The sequence below is a fragment of the Miniopterus schreibersii genome (assembly GCF_964146895.1).
Source record: "Miniopterus schreibersii genome assembly, chromosome: 5".
Lineage (NCBI taxonomy): Eukaryota > Metazoa > Chordata > Mammalia > Chiroptera > Miniopteridae > Miniopterus > Miniopterus schreibersii.
The window spans coordinates 66410481-66428066 of record NC_138106.1 but is presented as its reverse complement, the minus strand read 5'-3'; the positions used below and the strand labels follow the sequence as shown (position 1 = coordinate 66428066).

At 36.0% G+C, this 17586-nt stretch overlaps 1 protein-coding gene across 1 annotated transcript in view; it reads left to right on the top strand.

The window, feature by feature from the left end:
• The window catches only part of EPHA6 (EPH receptor A6), a gene marked incomplete at its 5' end in the record, with an annotated part of 762908 nt that overhangs the window by 498370 nt on the left and 246952 nt on the right, over positions 1-17586 (top strand). The window contains one exon of the mRNA XM_081138997.1: positions 6533-6695. Coding sequence (XP_080995123.1) covers positions 6533-6695 — 163 coding nt within the window. The remainder of the gene's footprint in view (positions 1-6532; positions 6696-17586) is intronic.

Here is a 17586-nt window from a genome sequence, read left to right as displayed (position 1 = left end):
CCTATCATTGCCCTGGATTAAATGCACCACCTATTGAGAATGGCTCCTCAAAGAAATATGCTCTTACACATCTGCTGAAGCCTGTAAAGTGTTTTACACATTATTTTGCTTTTTTCTTACAACAAGCCTGCCCCTTTGAGATGGTGTAGCCTTCTCAGTTCCCATAGATGAAAATTAGGATTCCATTGATCTTATCCTAGCATCAGTCTTTTCTAAAGGTCACACTGTATTAATTTAGTCATTTTCCCTAACACTAAATTTACCCACTATTTCAAGCAGTTAATTATCTACATCTATGGCAACTGTTTTCTGAAAATCAATTATGAATGCTTAATTCCAGATCAATATTCTTCTACCATCCGGTGTACCTTGGTGCCATCTCCTATTCTTGCTCAACATTTAATATTCGAGGAATGCATTTTATTTTCATTTTGGGTGAAACAAGGTATACATCAGAAGGAATGTAAGAAAAAATCATGAATGCATTTCCAAGTGATTTAGGGTTATCTCCTACTTTGGATTACTGGGGATAATCAAGGGTTGATTGTAGTAAATTATAGCCATGGTATACTAAATGGCACTTCTCCACAAGTGCAGTCAGAAAGTCTTGCACTTAGAATGTGTACTTGTACATTTTTCTCACTTATGCATAATTTGACATTTTTTCATAAGAGTAGTCAATATTTACCTAAGAAAAATATTTCTGAGCATCTCACCCAATAGGTTACAACAACCCAGCTTCTTAACCCCTTCTCTCGCCAAATTAGACACTCCATTTGTGTACTTGAATGTAAAAAAGAATGCAACTCTCTTGGTTACCAGCAATAGAAGCAACCCTGAGGATTATTAAATGATGCAGAACATAGAATCCAAGGCAGAGCAGAATGTCCCAGCTTCAGGAAAGCAACAACCAGAAGAGATTAGGTTCTTCAACCTCAGTGCAGTTTCTCCTTCTGAATCTCTTCATTGTGGATTTGGTCTCATTGGAGAAGAAATCTGTAATTACTGAAACTTGCTTTTCTCCCTGGGCAATCAGCTTTGTTGGGAAGTTTTCCTCTAATGGTGCTGTTAACTTAGATCTGGACGCAGGGGACTCTGTGTGAGCTGGAAGCCTTCCCCATCTGTGCTCCTACATTGGAGAAGCAGGTTTATTAGCCCAGCTCCTGATGACATGTCACCCGAGCTGCACTAGATATTCCCTATGTTAATGATCTAAGTATTCCTTTGTGGATATCAATCAATAGACATTTATTCAACACTGACTATGCATCCAACAAGAGTCATTTATGTCCACTTTTAATATTGTATTGTTTTCACAGGAATCTATAGTTTACTGTCTCCTAGCCAGTAAAACAAGAGCTTTATCATTGGCTTACATAGGACATTGCTTTAAAAAAAATGATTGTGGTAGTAGAGTGCTAATTTTTAATAGTACTTTTCCCTATTCCTGATCATTTCAACTTGGTATGACTTAAAAGGATAAAGAAAAATCCAACAGTCCTTTAATTGTCCTCTTAGTACTGTTCTGTGAATAAAGCCATTCAGGGTACCTTTGTACATCAAAAATTCTAGAAGAAATTCCTAGACCTCATCAGGCAAATTCCATTCCCAGCCCCAAACAAGAATATATGTTCCATGAAAGACTGGGTGAGTTATAAGCCCACTGTGTTTTCTAGAATCTGTCCATATGACATAATATCAAAAGAGAATAAAAATAAATAAAAGCAGAATCCTTGGATATGTTAACCATAGTAGAAAATAATTTTATCTTTGTAACAACAAGTTAAAATCCTTGATGTTGAGAATTGTTTCTGCCATTGAGGAGCTATTTATATAAAAATATTTTAATGCCATCAAATCATTACTCTCTGGTTCACAGGCTATCTTAAATGTAAAGTTATTTCTTAGTGATTACAACACAAAGTATGAAATAAATAACATTGACACAAAGTCTAATGTATTTGCCTATTTGCACTGGACATACCTTCCTAAATTAGGTAATAATGAAAAAGCACAACTTGAGTGGAAGCCACTGATTAGCTTTGTGACTTGTTTTGGTAAATTACATATTCTTTCTGGACCAGTTTCATCACATGCTCAGTGAAAATAAAAATATTTCCAGTTCTTTTTGCTTCACAAGATTATTATGAGTATTATATAAAGAATGGTTGCCAATGTATCTTTAGATATATATGTCTGTAGGAAAAAAACAGAGTACAACATAATTTTTAACCACATGTATAATCCAATTAATTTAAAATTTAAAATATAAAACAAAGTGGTAACACATTATAGAAATTCAGCTGGACCCAAAGACTTTAAGAGAAAGCAAACCAGCTAAAAGATGACTGCTATGCAGACCTACTGAATCTACTTCTATACTTTGGAATAGTAAACCCAAGAGAGTGAGATAAGGAATGATGAAAATAAGTCACAGCAGAGGAGGGGGGACTTGTGTTTCTCACATGAAAACATAGAATTTAATTGCTTAGGTAGAAATTTTGTGATTGCATAAGCAAAATCTACTAGAGCGCCCTAGAATCTTACACATAGTGAACATTCAGTGAATAAATAAATAAATGTGTGGAATAAAAAAATTTTCTCTATGAGTAAATCAAAGCCTTGAAGGTGACTTAGCAAGGTACATATAGAACTAGAACCAAGATCAGGACCAGGATAGAATTCCAACCCAGAATTCTCTCCACGCTGCCTTCTTTTGTTACATGCCTCTTGTTGCAGAAAGAAACAGCCGTAAGAACTGGGCACCTGAGCCTTTCTTTTCATTGTTACAATTTCAGGTTGAATGCTTACAGGGCCCAGAGCATTTCTTTTAGTTACTAGGACGAGCTGACACTTACAGAGATAAAGCTAGGTTCAGAATTTTAGGTAAAAGAAAAGTTCAATGTGACAGTAAGGTTAGACTCCCAGAAAAGCCTTGATTTCTATCAGTTGGGAAGGAGCAGTGAAATTAAGCCGCAAGATCTGCCCACAGGAAGAGAACTGTAAGAAAAGGTGAACATCTCTAGACAGCAATACGTAGGCCATGTGTCTCCTGTTTGGCAATGCCCAGTGTTCATAATGTTTGCTTCGGAACTATTTTTTAAAATATATTTGATACAAATATATAAAATAGGAATTGTATATGCATTTATGTTAGGAAACAATATAGATAACAATATATTAAAGTGCATTGTTACTAAATGTTTTTCCCCCCCCCCCGCAACCAGTGCTATTATCTGTGTTTATCCAAGGAGAGGCAATACAAGCTGTTTCACTTTCAGCGAACAAGCATTAATGCAGAAGGCCACCAGTGCTCTCAGCAGTGAGCACCCACTGTTCTATCCCAATCTAGTGTGCTTTGAACTCATGAGGTTATGCCTTTGGAGCTTCATCTTATGCCACTTATTTACTGCCCGACCACCTGTCTCGACCCCTAAACCTGTTCAAATAATAATCCTGTATCTGCCACAAAATTAAAAATCAGAGACTTTTGGAAATTAATAAATCCTTAGAAATGACTGCTAATATATCATATAAAAACTTAATGGAATGTAAGTTGTGTAGTACTTTGAAATTTGTAGACTTAAATTACATATTTGAAAAAGCATACAGTTGACCCTTGAACAATGTCGGGGTTTGAGGTGCTGACTCTTGGACATTTGAAAATTCATGTACTATGTATTTTGACTCTCCAAAACTTAATTATAGTCAATTCTTGGTATCCACTAGGAACTGGTTCCAGGACCCCATAGATACCAAAATCTGCAGTTGCTCAGGTCCCATATATAAAATGCTATAGAACAATGCATTCTGGCCCTAGCCTGTTTTGCTCAGTGGTTAGAGCATCGACCCTCAGACTGAAGGGTCCTGGGTTCGATTCTGGCCAAGGGCACGTACCTAAGTTGCAGGCTCCATCCCTGGCCCTACTCGGGGCTCGTGTGGCAAAGTGGAAAATGTCCGTGCCATTCAACTAGCAATTCCATTACGGCGCAAGCTCCAGAAAGACTCACGCCCTGTTCTGGGTTCAGCCCGATGAATGAGGCGATCTCGCGGCTCTGGCAAAGCACCGGCTCTACCTGGTGACAGCTGCACTGGACTGGAGTTGATGTGTCAGCAGCAAGGCAATTAGCCAAAGTTCTGGGGCAGGAGTGCCTGTTCTTGTCATGGGTAAATGCCAGTTTGCTTTCCCCAGAGCCTGGAAACACCAGGAGAGAGGGCTGCTGCACATGGGAGGAGGAACTTCGTTCCTGCTGCTTTCTGGGACCCCTCCTCCGCTCGCTCAGAGGTGGCAAGACGCAAGACACGCTACTGGGATTTAGGCTGGGGAGCCACGTAGGCACGCTTCCTACCTGAGGATTTTTATTCCAGGGAAGTAGCTACCGATGCACTTTTGTATCTAACAGTAGAAATGTGAAAATGCCGTTTGCAAAAGGTGTCCTTTATTCCCTGTAACTTTACTGAGTAGGAAATTACTATTCAGCTGTTTTGGTGAAGCACAAAGATATAGCAGATCATTATTATGGGGCCATTCCAAGAGCAAATTTTTGAATTTGTATCTTCTCTTATTGAGGATAAGACTAAATTCTTTCTTCAGGGCTTTAAAATTCTCTCAGTCATCACTTCATATTGTGAAACAGCACTCAGAATACACCGGAACTCATGTTGCAGAGAATTCTGTGAAAGGTGGAATATTCTCTTCTGGTATGTGAGACTGAAAAATCCAAAAGGTTTGCAAATTTCTACCAGAAACAACATCATCTCTTCTATTAGTACACATTTTCCCCCTACAATATGGGTGTTGAACCCCTAATTATAAAGGCCTTGATCTTAGAAAGCTCCTTCTGTAAGCCCTTAGCAGGTGATTATTGCCATCAGTGTTTTCATAGGTTTTATTTCCTTGGATTTTATGATAGGTGGATATTCATTTACTTTCTAATCTCAAAACTGCCTAGAGGTAAACATAAGTTGAAGTTTGTCTGTGTTGTCTTTTTTATTTAAAATTTGCTGTTATTAACTCATATTTTCTTTGTACTTCATGTTTAATAAACGGTCCTATCATTGGGGGAACAGATGCAAATTCAGTTCCTCAGCTAGACACAAAATAACAATGTAGCATATAAAATTCTGACAAATAAGGCCATAAAGTTTTTAAATGATCTTTAAGATAAGAATTTTTTTCTCTCAAAAGTAGCTTAAGGGAAATAATTTTTATAGTTCTAAATCTTAAAGCATCACAAGCAGATAAATGCAGTTTGATACATTCTACATATGTGTAGATTTTTATAACTTCATTTGTTTGTTTGGAAGATCTTCTGAACAAGAGATTTTCAGGCAAAGACTAAATCTTGATGGGCATATTATAGATAGAATTTAAGCATTAAATGAGTGAGTCAGTCAATGACCTCAAAAGTCACTTCCATCTCTGAGAGTCTCTATCTCTAGATTTATCATAAAAATAGTGGCTAATTAACTTAAGGACCTTGTGGCCTAATTTGACCTATGAATTTAGAAGAGTTGTTCATACAAATACTGTTTTTTTCAGCTACCCTATTAAAATATAAAAATATATATATCAGAAAGTTACTGAACAATAACACTACAAAAACAGTATTAAGTTGAATTTGTCCCCACCAGCAGCATATTGTTCGGTCACTTACATGCACAGGTAAACTGAAATACCCTGTTCTGAGGTCGGGCCACTTAAAACCCCTGACAGACTGGGTCGCTCAGTCCCGTTAGTGGGAGAGGTAGTTGGGCAGCCAAGCCTCCAGGCCCGCCTCTGATTCCCAAGGCCTGGTAAGTCTCTCACACCTTTCTGCGTCTTCGATGCTCCTTCATGGCCACACTATTTTTAAATCGACCTCACAGTCACTATGTAACTTGTACATCTTTAAAACTAAACTGTGGTACCTGGGACAGGAGTCAAGTTGCTCTCACATTTAATCGTTTCATGTTTTCAGTGGACTTAACCTGAGTTGCTTCCACTGGGGAATCACTGAGTTTTGGAACCAAGCAGTTGATTCAGGATAAAAGATTTCGAACTTTAAAAGCCAATTAGTTTATGTTTCCTTTCACCCACAGGCCTACCCACGGATAGCGCCGGCATTCTGGCACTGCCTGCGGGTAGAAGTGAGGAGCAGGCACTTGACTCCTCCACCCTTGCTCCGTGCTCGCTGCTGCTGGGTCTGATGGGATGTGCCCCTTGCCCGCAGGGCGCAGCTGCCATTCTGTGTAAACGTGCTCTCGCACCACCACCCCTCAGAGTTGGATCAGAAATCCAAATCACGGAGAACACAGTGCAGTTTATATACAACGGGTCATCTTTATTAAAAAATCTCCAAGCCAACACCATATCATATGCATCCTAGTGATAAATAGCTAAATGATAAATTGTGGAAAACCATGCTTACACCTCCTTTTAATCGATACTTTTGATATTCTGGGCATAATTCCCTGGCTTAACTTTGGAATGTCTCTAGGAAAAAGTAGAATAACTCTGCTTCGTTTCTGTTTTCTTCTTTTCTGTCCCCAGGAGCATGAGCAGCTCACCTATTCCTCCACGAGGTCCAAGGCCCCCAGTGTCATCATCACCGGTCTCAAGCCAGCCACCAAGTACATATTTCACATCCGAGTGAGGACTACAACTGGATACAGTGGCTACAGTCAGAAGTTCGAATTTGAAACAGGAGATGAAAGTAAGTTTCAAAGTATATTAAAGTAAGATGTTAATTTAGTATCGTTCCAATACTTGAAAATCTAATGTCTTGATGGTTAAAAATCTGATGTCCTAAATTTTTAATAGTCTTATCAAGCAAGATTGTGTTCATGCCAGTGGTCATACGGTCATATCGGTTAATGTTTTAGTGTTATCCTTACATACTTACATACATGATGCAAGGAATGCCTTTACATTTGGGCCAGTTGTAATGTGGCCCAAATGTGTCTCTTTATGCAGAATTCATCACTTACCCTGTAACACAGAGTCTCAGTGGGTGGTGCTAACCTAATTGTTCACCGGTGTGGCACCATAATATGATATGAAAGAAAACTTGGTAGAGAAGAAAGCCATGAGCAAATGACTTTAGCGGTTAGTTCAAAATTATGCAACTTTGGCTTCTTATCTCAGTTACATCAACAAAAACAGTGGTCAGGAGACAGGCTCCACTGGAATGCACATTATAAGTTTATATATAGGTGCATGGGTTTAATTAGAAACTCAAATTAACTCCATAGCTTCAACACATTGCAAACCAAAATGGGAGATGAAAGGACTAAGGTATTTCAACATCATGTAACATAAGCTTCGAAACGCCTTAGTCATTCTGAATCCAGCTCTACCACTGAATTCTTTTTTGGCTTTCAAAGTCGTCTTTGTTAGGATAATATAGGTGGCTCTTGCAGTGTTCCTGATTAGAAAAATGTCTTAATATCTAATCATAATGAAATTATATTCCCATCATTGACAAAATACCTATATTCATATAAGAATTCAAGAATAGAAAATTTATTATAAAACTCTTTATGAATAATGGCAATAATAGCTATCATTTATTGAGCCTCTGAAAATACCAGAAATGATGTGAAGTATTTACATGTATTATCTCATTTAAACTTTTCAACATTCAATGAGACACATATTATTTTTCTAAGTTTACTTGTGAGAAAACAAAAGCCTAGAGAAGGTGAACCATTTGTTTAGATTGATGCAGCTGGCAAGAAGCTAAGCTGAAATTTGAGGGCCGTGGTCTGTACTCTTAACTGCTCCATTATCCTGTAAAGTCCTTTCATTCGAATTATTAATAATGCTCATGATAAGACCACTAAATAGGCCACAGTTTTTCTCTAGTTTGTCACTCTTTCAAAATGAAGCTACTTGAGTTTCAAATTCTGTGACAGAACGAGTGTTTTGTTTTTTATTTTTATACTGATGAACAATATTGATCCATAAGAAATTCTTTGGTACAACTATATCTAATGAAAAAGTGAAAAGGCACTGACATATTTAATTAAGAAGGAACACAGCATAGGGAGAGAGAATAAATAAATGAATAAAAAGAATGCTTATAACCTGGATGTTTTATATCAGTGATAATTATTTATAATCCTGCTGGAGATAATTTTTTTTAAGCTAGAGATAAAATTATTGGAATGAAATTATAATTATCACAAGCATAACTCCATAATCAAACCCAATATTAAAAAATACACAAAGAAGTGTTCCTGCTGTGTCCTATTGACTATTTTTTTCCCTGACCACATGTCAAGACTTAGGCTAGGTGCAGAGCAAGGATGCAACTCCAGGCCAGTTTGCTCCGGAGAAGTTTCATCATGGTCCTATCACAGCTGTATTTATTGCCTCCCGGCAACTCAGTTCTCTGACTTTATTTCACATATGAAGAAATTCACCAAACTGCTTAAAAGTATGACATTTTGATTATTTCATTGAGTTAGAAATGCATTCCCAGCCCCGGCCAGGGTGGCCCAGTGGTTAGAGGGTCAGCCTGTGCACCGGAGGGTCTCAGGTTCAATTCCTGGTCAAGGGCATGTCCCTGGGTTGCAGGTCCGATCCCTGCCCCCTGTCAGGGCGCGTGTGGGAGGCAACCATTTGATGTGTCTCTGTTACGCTGATGTTTCCCTCTCTCCCCCTCTCTCTCTTCACTCCTTTTCCCCATCCCTTCCATTCTTTCTAAAATCAATGGAAAAAAATATCCTCACCCCTCAGATCATGATTAAAAAAAAGAAAAGAAACGCACTCCCAGACTCAGGGGGCTACATCTAAATAAGGCACCTGTGTTCATCTGGGACTTCTAGACATGGCAGTCTCATCTAATAAGAAAACAATAAGTTCTGATCTACATATCAAAAATGTATTTTGGTTTCAACTCTAAACTTCAACGCATGCTTTCAGATGTTATGTAAAAGAAAAGCACCTTGAAATTCCTTAGCAGAAAAGTCCCATCCTCACCAATGACCCAGTGCAATATTTATTCTTTTGGCAAAAAATGTAGAGGACACTTAATATGCGCCATACTCTGAGGTTCTGTGGATAAAAATAATAATAAGAGCTGTTGCCTTCGCGTGATTTATAGTCTAGATTTGCGGGAGGGAAATGAAAATGTAAATGAAAAATGTAATATTGGATGACATGTACGATCATAAAGATATGTAAAAGGTGCTGTGAGAGCATAGAGAAGAGGCCCTAGTTCAGCACGAATGGTTCATGAGAGATTTCAGGAGGATGAGAATTGGGGGCCCATTCATGAAAGGGGAGTAGCAAAGAAATAGCAAAAGCACTGAGTCCTGAGACAGCAGGAAAAATTAAAGAAGAACAAATCATTTGGTGTGGTTACAATGAGAGACATGGAAGGGAAACGGTGGGAGCTAAAGGTGGATGAAGGGGCTCTTCTGGCCGTGTGAAGGGCACGGGGTCCCCCGAAGACTGAGGAGCCGCAGGAGGTCAATCAGGGAGTAACATGACCAGTAACAGGTGTAAGACTCTGCTGAGCAATTGACACAAATGATCATTTTAATTCTCACAAGATTATATCTATTTTTAGAAACTTAAGTAGCTTTACCAAAATATGATAACCAATCAGTGGAGGTGCCGGATTAGACCCTTAGAACCATCTGATAATGTGAGCAGTGGACAGCAAAGGCAATGTTCTGAATTACTGATTTGTAAACGCCAGGAAAGTGACTTTTATTAGACCCTCGAAGAGACAAAGTGTCTGAGAAGTATCTGAAAACTGTTTGTCTAAACCTGGAGTTTGAGAACATAGAATGGCTCCCAAGTCAATTTATAGCCTAAGGCAAAGTCATTTAAAGGATCACTTTTTATCTGGTTAGCTTTAAATTGCATTTTCAGAGCATGCTGTTTATATCCAGAAGAGAATTTCGATGAATAATGCCATAGTAGGATATGGATAGGTTTACTATAAATTCAGGAATATAATGATATGAATCCCAATCTACAACATCAGTCTTTTTCTCTTCAAACCCTCGGAGCTCATCTTTAAATTTTTATGGCTTTTGTTTCTCAAGTAGTGCCTGCCTATTGTAACATCAACTTTATTATTTCATTATCTCGTGTGTATTCTGTTTACTTAACTAACTATATATATATGCATAGAGAGGGGTGTGAGTTGGGGAGGAGAGATTAGGTACACTCTCATTTAATGGCCTGGTTCAAATTTTTTAAATTAAGCAAAATGAAGTAGTTTACAATTTCATTCTCTTAGCTGTACCTATTTTATTTGTTTCAACTTTTAGTTTGCTCATAACAAGTAAGACAATAATATAAAATATGAATTAATTTCTTTTCACGTTTATAATGTTCTTAGTCACTTGTGCTCTACAAACATAGTGACATTGAAGGAACAACCATGGTGACCTCTCTTGCTCTTCCAGACCAGTGGTTGGGGTTTTTTACAGAATCAGAATATGCTAGTGGAAACTGGCTAACAAATGGAAAGGTTACTAATTATGACTGCGAGCATTATTAAAAGAGCCACTTTAACACTATTGGTTTCCTTTCTCCCTAAGTCTGTAGAACAGCCTCATTTCATAAGTATATATGGAGATAGACATAGGTAGATAGATGCATAGGTAGGTAGGTAGGTAGGTAGGTAGGTAGGTAGGTAGATAATAGATGATGATAGGTAGTTGATGATAGATAGATGATAGATAGATGATAGATGATGATAGATAGATAGATAGATAGATAGATAGATAGATAGATAGATAGATGATAGATAGATGATAGATATTTACTCATATACATTCACAAAATACTTTCTTTTTATATTTTAATGCTGATATTTCATATATCCACTAATCTCTCAGTGGATTGAGTGTATAGCTAAATATTATGTCCACTAACATCATTCCTTAAATGCTAATTATGTACTGGTCTTTTTATTAGGTACTGTAATCAATTTCCTCACTTTCACAGAATAAATTTTTCAGGATTACAGTAAACTACAGAATCAGTAATAAGAAAATAAGAATATATAAATATTCTATGTGGCTCTTCTTGAAAGATGGATGGAAGATAGGTGGTAGTTAGCAGTTGTCTAATATAAGAATTTTCTCAAAATTAAAATAAAATTCATATTATGCCACAAAGCATCAAACACACACATACATATATACATATTAAATACAGGCCTATATGGATGAAACAACAAGAAATTTTAATGGCCTCATATTTGTTATTTCTGTTCTTATTTTCTGGAGAAAATGTGATTCTTTTCAATGGAGAAAAGATAATAAAGTTTAAAAGTTACCTACATAACCAATTATATCCATATCCTTATAAAGTGATTAAATTTTTAATAATCTATTGAAATTGCACTCCACATTTTTAAAAATGTAATGCAAACAATTTAAAGATAAGGAAGTCAGACATTTTTTCTTACTTAAAATACCACCAGATTTATCTAATATTCAAGTGTATTTTAGAATAAAAGAAAATAATTTTATGTGTGTATTTTTAAAACCAAAAGAAAATATATCCTGTTAGATTACTGCCAACTTTAACATTTTACTTAAATACTGGAAAAGAGCTTGTGAAGCTTTCAAAAGAGTTGAATATATGGCTTAAAACCAATTTTTTAAAAGAAAACTGAAATTTTACACATAATTAACAATTTACCTCTTCCATTGCCTATCCAAATGATCCTGGAGAAATACATTGCCAACATATAAACAGTGCAATTTTTTTCTCTGAAAAGATTAATTATACCTTAAAATTTAGCAACATGTAAATTTAGGTTTTCACCTGAAGGTTACATAAAGCATTTGTCAGCACAAAAACCACATCTGTCAATGTTTTAAAATGTATTTTTTACCAAAAGTAGTAACTATGGACTAGATTGATACCATGTAAAATAAATAACCACACAAAAATCATCATGGTCAACATTAAGTAACCAAACTGTACATTACTGAATCATAGTACAGTGGCGCCTCGGTTTTCGAACGTCCCTGCTGACGAACATTTCGGTTGACGAACACTGTAAACCCTCAAGTCAATGCTTCGGCTTTCGAACCCTCCTGGGAAGTGGAACCTGCCACCCGGCTTCCGCTGAGGGCAAGATCCTGAGGCCCAGCTGTCTGCTGTGGATCCCTCGGTTTCCCAACGTTTCAGAGCTCAAATGGTCTCCAGAAGAGATCGCATTCGAAACCCGAGGGACCACTGTATTTCAAAATAGAATCGTATGCCATGTCTTGCACATTTATGCCAAAAAAACTTATTTAGATACAAATGAATGCATTTAATCATGTAATGATTTTGAAAACATTTATAATATTTAGCTATTTTTACTATGGTTTCATATTTAAGCAATTTGATTTATTTAAACAATTTATAGTTTGGAAATGATCCTGAAGATGAAGGAGCAAAATTGTCTCTGCATTTTCTATTTCCTAATCTATTCTTTATGTCTCTATTTAACTGGTATATTTATATTCCACTTTGTACACTTAAAAACCCCAAGTCATTGGGTATTTTCTGCTGAATAAAATGTGAATTTCTCAACAAATATTCAAGTCTCCCTTCGGTCTAATCCAAATTGGCATCGTTCCTGTCCTAGTTCTCTCTAGTTATCATATACTCTGGGAAAATGTGTGGACGCTTTTATGCAAAAAATTTTCCTAATCTTTACTTCTAAGCTGCTTTTATGGCTTCCAACTGGTACATTCAGAAACCCATCACATCACAGACATTTAATCCAGCTTATACGCTGTCCCTCCTGAAGTATTCCTGATCAGTCCAGCAAGAGATCATTCCTCTTGCCAGGCCCGAGTGGCTCAAGGGTTGACCGCTGACCTGTGAACCAGGAGGCCGCGGTTCGAGGGCACATGGCCAGGTTGCAGGCTGTGCCCGAGGACACTGATCAGTGACTCTCTCTCACCATGGATGTTTCTGCTTCTCTCTCTTCCTTCCTCTCTCTGAAATCAATAAAAACATAAAATTTTTTTTAAAAAGAGATCATTACTCTTCCCTCAGACTTTCTGTAGTGTTTTATTATGCAAGGGCTTTATTCTTTACTAAATTGTTAGCTCTTTGAGGTCAGGAGCTACAGCCTACTTATCTTTGTGTCTCAAAAGATTTCTTGCACATTCATAGTTTTCAATATGCATTTAATCAAATAAATGAAGAACATTTATTTGAACCTTTTCAAAAGGCTAAAATATAAAGAAATAGCATGTTGCCTACAAGTGTAAAAAGAAAGATTAAAATATTTTTATTTGCCACAGATAAGTACTGTTGCTTGCTTTGTTTTGGGCAACAAGCTGTAACTGGCTTGAGTTATGTAGAAACATGATGTATGCAATTTTAATTGCAAATTAATTGTTAATTCTAAAATTGGGGGCCATTTTAGGTAGAGTTTAATTACATTTTTGTTGTTGTTTAACATATTTTTCTCCTTAAACTTCTTTTTAAAAAATCTCTCTTATGTTTGATCCAGCCCATTGGTTGAAATACAATCTGTACTGCTTCACTTACTTAGGATGAAATTAGCTACATCATTATTAACAGCAGTCAGAAGTTTTGGAATAATTATTAATGGTGAAGCATGAAGCAGAAAGAGAACCAGGTGACCCTGGTGGAGTAATAAAAAAGTTAATTAATCAAGCAGGAGGCAGATTTCATATTTATGAGTCTACCTAGAAGAGGAAGAATTCTAGAACATAAGAATTTAATCTGAAATAATCTCCAATCAATAGCACACTTTCGATGTTGGCAGCCATAGCCATCTAAATGCAAACATCAGTAGGAAAGAAGAATTTCCTAGCAGTTAGGTTGTTTGAATATAAATTAGCCTACCTTGTGAGGTAATGAAGGACCCTCATAATAAGAATTTGTGCTGACGTGAGGTGGATACTTATTCAGCATGTCATAAGGAAAATCTCTGCTTTTGTTTAGGAGTTTGTGGTAGAAGTATATAACTAATAACGTCAAGATTTCATAATAACAGATAACATTTATTAAGTTCTAATTATGATTCAAGCACTGTTCTGTTCTTTATATGGCTACTAGGGCACTTAACCTCTGAAGTGGGTACTGTTAGCATGTCCATTCTATGGATCAGAAAACTGAAGCACAGAGAAGTTTCGTAACTTACCAGTTTCCCACAGCTTGTAAGTGTTGAAATGGGGATATCATAGCTTCAGGCCCTTTTCATACTAATGCTCAGAACCAGGACTGAGTTCCCTTTCTACTCATTCATTGTTTTTACTTTTGTTGTTCAGCTTGGTCATTACTTCTAATTTTCTCCATGATTATTTTTTATTCTTACCTCCAGTTTTTTACTCTCCCTTAACAAATTATATTTCTTCTTAAAATAATGGGTGTTAAAATAATGGGTAACAGATTTTCAGAAGACCATAATTATTTATAAATCACCATGCATTATGTTCAGAAAACTATGTGTGTTTTAACTCAGATTTCTGGATTAATGCACATACAGAAGACCAACTATGACACTCTAAAGGGGCAAAATAATGCAGTTAGTCTGGTTACCTTACATGTGCAGGGACTTGATGAAGAGTAACTATTTGCATAGAAAATGGAAGTCTCTTTTTTTGTGCATTGACATAAAAGACATTTTACTTCAGTTTTGCCTGAATCAAATAAAGATTTAAATTATGGGAACCAGGTTTATGTATTGTAAGACACAATGAAGGCCTTCATATGAAAAATATTAAAGACCATAACTTTGCTCAATGGTAAAAAATCATTAACTATTAACAGGTATTTAGACTTGTAAAATGTGAACATCAATGTGCAGTGTTGTAATTTGGCTCATATCTAAAAGGGAACTAACAAACAGCAGTGGATCTATTTCTTAAAACAGAATATAGGTTTATTTTATGTCAGTAGTGTACAGCAACACATACAATAATATGATTTCTTTGGGATATAAGCCATTATCCCTTGGTTGGAAGATTTTTTGAAATCAGGAACCATTTCTTACTCGTTTTCAATCTCCTACATTGCTTTGCATGTGCCTGACAAATGGAGGCATTAAATAAATATCAGTGAATTAATGTCTTCCAGTAAATATTCAATAAATGTACATCTGTTGTTTCAAACAAATTACATGTATTTTATTATTCTACCTATATATTTTCATTACCTTGCTTTTATTTGTTTATTTTGGGCACATATTAATAACAACTGAATGCTGAATGCTGGTCAAAGGGTACAAAGATTCAGTTATGCAGAATGAATAAATTCTGGAGATCTAATATACAGCGTGGGCACTATAGTTAACACTGTATTGTATGCTTGAAATTTGCTAAGAGTAGACCTCAGTGTTCTCAACACACTTACACACACACACACACACACAATAACTATGTGGGGTGATGGATATGTTAATTAGTTTGATTGTGGTAATCATTTTACAATGTATACTTTGATCAAAACATCATGCTGTACAACATAAATATATATAATTATTATTTGTCAATTATACCTCAATAAGGCTGGAGGAAAAAAGCAAAGAAAAATAATACATGTTCTCTGTCTTCAAGAAATTCACCACTAAACCACACTAGAGACTCTCATAATAATCCTTTATTTATGTCATTCTCAAAGTCTAATTTTAAATTGACTTGATTTGAGATGAGATGGATTTTTTTCTATCAGGCATCATATAAATTGCCTGAAATTTTCTGTCAAGCTGTTTGACTTTACAACCTTGAATTCTTCTAGAGAGCAAAACTGTTTCTCAGACATTTCAAATTGCTCCAAATTTAGTGAAAAATATATTAGTGCTTGAGGATTAGAGAGAGCCATTCTCAAGATGACACAAATCAGCTTAATTGACTTATAATTTAAAGTGGCTTTTTTAATATCATATTTTAATTGTCAGAAAAGCATCAAAGTCAAGGTAGAAAACCTAACCTCAATATAATCGTATGGAGCCTTTCCGTAACTGCTGTTGATTCTTAACTATGCTTAACCTCTCACCTTCATCTGTTGCATGATCATGTACTAAGCTCAAGACAGGATTAGGAGTATTGTGTGGTCAGTAGTTACTTCTGAAACAGTATCTTAAAGCATTAGGGGAGTTCCAGCTAGCTGCAGAGTGGTGCTGGTGGAGATACATAGATTCTTATAAGAAAAGGGTAGAAACACATGGTGCTGGTATGAGATTGTCCTTTGAGAAGGTACAGACTGCCAGGATGACACATCAAGGGTCTTGGTTCCTCTGATAGCTTTATTTCATATTTCTCAATTGAATTCTATCCACATGGCAATCCATGATTTTTCAGAGCTGAAAATTTTGAGAGTTTGATGAAAGAGTTGTCAAAATTCCCAAGTTAGGTGAAAAGTATTTTATATAAAACATATAAATAGTAAATATTATCTGCTTATGTAAAACATACAGTTTGAATTTTTTATTTCAACAATACAGTATGAAATAGAAATTAATTTATCTAATATGACACCTTTAAAATTGGTATTAACCCAGTGCAAGGTGTCTGATTTTGCTGTATCTCATTGTGACGTCACAATACTGAATGGACAAATGTTTATAAAATATATCCAGCCAGCTCTACCAAGACCTGTGTGGAGAACTAAGAAGCAGAAGAATTAAGTTGCATTAAACTTTACTTTTTTAAGAGAAACAGTAGTTCAGTGAATTTAAGTTGAGTAACAAGAATTCTTGGCAAGATAGCAGGAGTCCTTTAAAAGATTTAGCTGTGTGTGCACAAACCAGAGCATGATATGCGTGAGCACATTACTGTACTATAAAGACAGGCAAAGTTGCAGAATATGGCAACCTTACCACCAGATATAAAATAGCTGATTCACACAAACTGAATTTTATATCCTTCATGCTTTTGAAAAACTGAGCATCCTTTAAAAAATACCCTTGCGCTACAGTTATTTTTAAAATAAGTACTTATCTTATATTTGCTGGATACAAAACCAAAGAAGACTAAATGTTTTTTTCAGCATCAATTTTAGCATTTCTGTAAACAGTAAACATTGCAACATTACTTAATGAAGTTAAAATACATTTGTTTACATATATCCATACATATACATAATACATATATCCTGTATTCATACACGCTTCCTATTCTCATTCCGAGATGACGAAATGAAAATGGCAATGTTTTCAATATTGTTGCATAAGTTGTTATCCTTGAGAGTTGACAGGGTTTATTTCCAAATTTGATGTGAAGTTTGTTCCGAAATTTGACATAACGAGAGAGAAAATGAAGGGCACTTGGGAGGAAGCAGCAAAAGTGAAAGCAAGCAGAAGAATGTTTAAGTGTTTAATTTACTTAATCCTTAACTCAATCAAAAATATTAATGGATGGGCCAGATATAGAGGCAGGCACTGGGGATTCACAGATGGAAAGGATACACTTATTTCCTGCTTTCACAATAGTTAATGAGAGGTTCAGAAAACTAAATAAGATTACAGTAAAGGGTTATGTTTGATGTTTCGGGGAATACAGGGAGAAAAACCCAAACAAACTAGCATCGAGGAAAGCTTTTAAAAAGAAGTGATGTATTAAAAGAGACTTTAAAGTTAAATAAAAGTTGGCCATGAGAAT